This window comes from Zootermopsis nevadensis, unplaced genomic scaffold, assembly GCF_977971745.1.
Source record: "Zootermopsis nevadensis isolate Lab colony 2312 unplaced genomic scaffold, Znev_1.0 Znev_ptg000061l, whole genome shotgun sequence".
Taxonomy (NCBI): Eukaryota; Metazoa; Arthropoda; class Insecta; order Blattodea; family Termopsidae; genus Zootermopsis; species Zootermopsis nevadensis.
The window spans coordinates 22933660-22939954 of NW_028259192.1; the positions used below are offsets into that span (position 1 = coordinate 22933660).

General features: G+C 36.8%; 1 protein-coding gene and 1 non-coding gene across 2 annotated transcripts; both read left to right on the forward strand.

Annotated features, from left to right (window-relative positions):
• Positions 1-60: 60 nt before the first annotated feature.
• Positions 61-4349, forward strand: RpS4 (ribosomal protein S4). Its single transcript, XM_022061663.2, has 6 exons — positions 61-178; positions 540-798; positions 1135-1232; positions 2311-2482; positions 3015-3144; positions 4168-4349. Exons 1-6 carry the CDS (start codon positions 176-178, stop codon positions 4295-4297), a joined length of 792 nt encoding a protein of 263 aa, XP_021917355.1. The 5' UTR covers positions 61-175; the 3' UTR covers positions 4298-4349.
• On the forward strand, positions 3270-3407 carry LOC147871266 (small nucleolar RNA SNORA16B/SNORA16A family). Its single transcript, XR_015532772.1, has one exon. It is a non-coding gene; the product is annotated as a small nucleolar RNA SNORA16B/SNORA16A family (small nucleolar RNA).
• Positions 4350-6295: the final 1946 nt, after the last annotated feature.

The window sequence follows — 6295 nt, forward strand, 5'->3', positions numbered from 1 at the left end:
TTAAACTTAATGTTTATGAATTAAATTAATCTAAAATATGTTATTGAATTATATTTTCAGAATTCTTGTATTTGTATGCCTGAACGATCTATCGAAATAAAGTCATTTACAACAAACTGTGCTAGAGGGCATTGAAGACTGTGAACACATTTCTCTTTCCGGTTAAAACGCCAACATGGTAGGTGAATTTTTGTGATTGTGTTATCTGAAGTCATCCACTATTCCTTTGTTCATTGAAATGTTTCTCGTATACATCATTGAATTCTACTTTCAGTCTATGCATTTTATGATATTTTAGTGAGAATGTTTGTATTTTATTAAGTGCAGTCGCCATTGATCTGGAGTGAACATTTGTCTGTTAGGTTTATTTGGCGGTAGAGGTGTTTAATTATGCTATCTATTTTAATTGTTATGGTACAACAGAAGATGCATCTAACTTCGGGTACAACTATGGTTTTAGCTTTTGTTTGAAGTATTTAGATTTTGGAACTTGTAAGGTCATGTTGCTGGGTTTGTACATTCATTGTCGTTTGTTATAGGCACGTGGTCCAAAGAAACACTTGAAACGATTGAATGCTCCAAAGGCATGGATGTTGGACAAGCTTGGTGGAGTGTATGCACCACGACCAAGCACAGGACCACACAAACTAAGGGAGTCCCTTCCCCTTGTTATTTTCCTCCGCAACAGACTCAAATATGCCCTTACCAATGCCGAAGTTAAGAAGATCGTCATGCAACGTCTTATTAAAGTTGACGGGAAAGTTCGTACTGATCCCAACTATCCAGCTGGATTTATGGGTATGTATACCATGCAAATGTAGTAATATAAAACGTAATATTTGACGCATGTTTGTGAAGATGTGTTTTATCTGCTGTGCAAAGAAGTATTGGTAAATTGTGATTATGCAGAGAGTTGTACAGTATTGTTTTATTAGCAGCAATTTTGGTGTTAGCGATGTGATTGTATTCATATTGCAACATATAAGTGAATGTACTTATTTTAGTGGTCTTCAAAGACATGTTGAAGGTTTGTTTCGTTATGTGGTGAAAGTGATGTCGTAGGCAATATTGTGATGGCATTGAAGGTGAACTTGTGACAAAATTACATGTTTGTCTTGTGTTATCATTTTGCAGATGTTGTGACAATTGAGAAAACTGGAGAATTTTTCAGGTTGATCTATGATGTTAAGGGACGATTTACCATTCACAGAATAACATCTGAAGAAGCAAAGGCAAGCCATAGTTAATGCAGGTTTTGTTCTTAATTTTTGTAGTATTGTGTATTTTTAAGTAAGTGGGTAATAAACACAAAAGTGGGCTTTATTTTTTTAGGCACTACTGATAGGTACTGTAAGGAAGTATCTTTTCACTCTTGTGTTTTATGTTTCTTGGCTCTACAATCCAGTTGTGGGTTTTTGCCACCACCTTTGTCAGAGGGTTCTTGGTATTGAATTGTGCATTTATGAGTAGTGAGTGGCCAGCTCACTGACTGCACAATTTCTACTCAATCCTGATTTAACAGCCAGAGCCATCTAGCAGTTGATCAGGAGACTTGGGTGAGAAATGGCTGCTGAATTTTGCTTACAAAACATCTCGTATCATGCTCGTAAGTTTCTTTTAGATGCCGTAAATCTATGACATGAGATCACCGGCTTTGCTTCCCCTCCGAATTAAGTTGTGCTACTGATTTTTATCACCCTTTAAAATTTATCGACCTTGGCCGGGATTGAACCCTCGAATCTTGGGGTCCAGTTGCGAGCACGCTAACCACTAGTCCACCTAGGGCGATTTGTTTTTTATTGGTTTTAAATATTTTCTGTCTTGGATGTAGTTGAACATTAGACAACTTGCAATGTCAATTTCAGTACTTGTTTGGACATGACTTTATGTTGTTTGAACCACAATATTATGATCTTTTGTGGTATTAAACTATGTTTTTGGTGTAATGTATTTACTTCCCTTGATGATAAAATAATCTTAAGGCACTATGTAACTGATTAAAGCGTGATTTAGTCTTTACTCATCTGAGGAAGTGTTACACTTATTTTGTTTCATGGAAGGAAAATATAACAGTATAATAAGAAAAATGTAATGATCGTGTTTGTGGTTGAGGCAGATAAATACAGTTATGATTTTGCTTCAGGTAGCATACACAATATATAAAACTAGTTTTGTGGAGTTAAGTAATGTGTATTGGGGTGTACAGAGTCAGTCAGTCACAAAATTATGAAATGAGTAATATCTTGTGTGGATTAATAAAACATTCGTAGTTTTAGCGCAAACTGAAGTTTTATGGTGATGTCATTGCAGTACAAGCTTTGCAAAGTGAAAAGGGTACAGACTGGTCTGAAGGGAATACCTTTCTTGGTGACGCACGATGGCAGAACCATCCGCTACCCAGATCCTCTTATCAAGGTGAATGACACAGTCCAGCTTGATATTGCCACATCAAAAATAATGGACAGCATCAAATTTGATTCTGGTAAGCAAAGCAAGGACACACTATATTAATATTATCATCAATATATCCTGACTAAAATTCAACATGAATTGTGAGAGCCATTAGTAACATTACCGAGTGTCTTCATTCAGTGCTAGTACGTAAACTTGACCAAATACAACAATTTTATTTCCTGTTTTGTTAACTACACTTGGAATAAACAGTATTTGGTGTAGAGAGTCCACATTGACCATTTTAACTCATTTTGTTCTGTGTCTGAGTTTATGCGATTCTTGATGGAGCAGTAGACTGATATGTATGACACATTGTTCATAAATAAATAATTAACTGTAAATTAACAGAAAGATCGTGATTTTATAAATGAATTGGTCTGTGGAAATTGTTTCCCTGTTCTGCAGTTGCTTGTAATCAGACCTTCGTGATAATGTCGACACAGAGAGCGTCGTCTTGAATTAGCATTGCACACCAAAATTCATCTGAGCTTTCTAGATTTTATTGTTTATGGGTACCTGGCATTCATTTTATATTTCTCCAATTGTTTCCTTGGTTATAGGTAATCTATGTATGATTACTGGAGGGCGTAACTTGGGACGTGTGGGCACAGTGGTCAACAGGGAGCGTCATCCAGGATCCTTTGACATAGTCCATGTGAAAGATTCTCAAGGACACACATTTGCCACAAGGTAAGGGATATGCCCACAGAATCCCAGGAGTCATAACAGGCGTTCCTTAAATTAAGTATGCGTAATAGTTTTCTTATAAAATGCAAGCAAACTCAGTGCAGTGTTAAGTAAAATTAAGATGAGTGTGTCGGCCTGATCGAAGCTGTACTTTAACGTTTTCATAGTTGGTACAGTCAAAACGAGGCCAAAAATAATCTTCATCTAATGGTCGCTGATTTGGCTATACAAATGTCTTACCAGCATTACCCAAGTTGAATACAATTTTTCTTTGTGTATCATTTGACTTCAGTCATGTTGGCTGACTCGTCTGTTTGTGCATGCTTTACAGCAGTGGTCCCCAACCTTTTTGTGCCTACGGGCACATTTGAGAGTTTATGAGATCGTGGCGGGCACCAACCAATTAACAAATCCAATTTTTTTTTTCTCTGGACAAATAAGATATGGACACCAAAAAATACACAAAACAACACGACGTTTAATGATACAAGAAACCACGCAATCAAAAATATGTAGTTTTATAAGTACAATTATTATTACTCAAGTGGGAAGTTCGTGTGATGTTTGGCGCTGCATTTCATCGGCCACTTTTTCAACTTTGGGGGTGTAGGATGATGTTGCTGCTTGCAAACAATCGTCAAGATGGACGTCAGTAAGTCAAGATCTGCGCTTTGATTTTATGATGTTCATGGTTGAATGGCCTTCATTATTCAGTATAATCTCTTTCCGTAACAACGCAGGCACCGTGTTGGGGACCACTGCTTTACAGCATACATGTTGAAAATGCAGTTATATGGGGTCTGATGTGGGAGAAGTGAATTTATACTGAAATGTGGTAAAGAACAGTCCATCGAGTGACGTGATGAAGATGTATTATAGAATTAATGGGAACAAGATTTGTGGCAGAGTTTCTTGCCGTCTCCATAATCAGATGAAAGGGACAGCAATGATTTCTGAAATGTTGGGACACTTTCAGCCGATGCCTGATTTATTCCTTTTTAAATTGAATTCTTTCTTTGTTGCTAGGTTAAACAATGTATTCATTATTGGCAAAGCAACCAAGCCATATGTGTCGCTGCCACGTGGAAAGGGAGTGAAGCTCAGTATTGCAGAAGAGAGAGACAAACGGCTTGCTGCAAAGGCTGCTTCTGCATAAGACATTGTTTAAACATTGTGTCACTTAATGTGAGAATAAAATTTGGTTTCAATGTGTTTATATTATTTATCCTAGGAGTAGATATTTTATGCACAGTATAAAGTTCCTCCATGTTTTAAATAAATGTAAACACCTCAGAATTGTTTGATATGCTGTGTAATTTGGTATTTACACTTTTCTGGAGATTGATAAATGGTGTGAATTGTGGGAAGTGTAAACTGCATGGAGTGCAAAAATTGTAAGCTTAGTACTTACCTTGACCTTAATCCTCTATTAGAATACTCTGAAAACAGTGTGGGTAAGTTACTAAGCGATAAAAGATTTCTGTCTTCTGGGTTGTTGCGCTGTGTAGTGTGGTCGATGTTAACCAATTGGTATATTCATCGCCCTGATGACGGAGGCAGTATGACCTCTGAAACGTTGGTTAACATCAACCAGACTACACAGTGCAACAACCCAGAAGACAGAAATCTTCATACTCAGCGCTGTGAAAACCTCAAATCTTACAAGTGATAAAAAGTTCGTAAAACATATGATTCCCAGGAACTGAAGGTGTACATTATTATGGTGCAAATTTATAAATCATTACCAGATAATATGAAGAGTTTTTATACATAGTAAGTAGTGTATTTTGTTAAAAGAATTGATATCTTGCATACTGATTGAATTTTGTTCAATCACATGACAGCTTTTGAGTTTTGTGTTTAGAGTTGATACCAATAATTAGGTTCTTTTACTAAGGAAATGTTATTGCACATTGGAAACTAAGATGTATATAATGACAACTGATGTGTTAGAGTAGCAAGTGATTGAAAAGGAAAATTTAAATAAAGTGACATGTACCCTGCTCCAACAATGCATTGTAGGAAAATTCACAAGCCAACAAAGTGAATGGTAAGTTTTTGATTAAGGTGTTTTGGTACAGGTATGTTGCCTATATTGCATCAGAAAGGTTTTCTTATGATTATACACACAATGGCCTCAAAATGTATTGGCTTTAGATTTTTAATCAGAGTTTATTTTGGATGCCTGAGTTGTTTTGCTTGCAAATGTTGCCATGTTTCATGTATTTTTTCTGTACATAATCTATAGTGTGAATTCAAATAGAAAACTGAAAAGGCAAAAGCACGATATCTTAAGGTAAAAAAAAGATGGGATGACCATACGTAGCAGGATGGTATTGCAGGCCAGACATTGCTAATTGTAACTGCATGGTGCCACAGGATGTCGAGACATTTTTATTTTCACAAGTTGAAGTGCTCTGGGTACGAAATGGCAAAGTATTTCAGAAGAGATGTGAAATTTCTGTAGGCCAGACTGCTAATTGCAATGTAAGAATGTCGCCACCGGATCTCGAGGTCTTTTTATTTTCAGAGATTTATGTGCTTTGGGAACGAAATGGCAAAGCATTTCAGAAGAAAGATATGAAACTTGTCTAGGCTAGACATTGCTAATTGTAATGTAAGAATGTTGCCACCTTATGTTCAGGCCTTTTTATTTTCACAGGTTGAAGTGCTTTGGGTACGAAGTGGCAAAGCATTTCACAAGAGAGTTGTGAAACTTCTCTAGGCCAGACATTGCTAATTGTAATGTAAGAATATTGCCACCTGATGTCGAAATCTTTTTATTTTGACAGGTTTCATTGCTTTGGGTACGAAGTGGCAAAGCAATTTAAAAGAGAGATGTGAAACTTTCCTGTTTGTATATCTGTGCAGGAATCATGTATCCTAGGTTTTTGTGATTGGTGGCACATGTGATTTAACTTACAAAAATTATTATGGTTGTATCTTCTTTCTCCACCCTTCTATAAACGAAGGTACAATCACATCTATGATTGCGTGTATGCATGATTCCCAGCATGTCGAAGATTACGTTCTTGAGATGTAAGGTTTAGATTTTGCGCAACGGGAGACGTCCACACGGCGTCAGAGCCCGGAAGACAAAACCATTGTTTATAGACATCGGAGTCCATGGCCTACTACGATGATGCTTTACTGA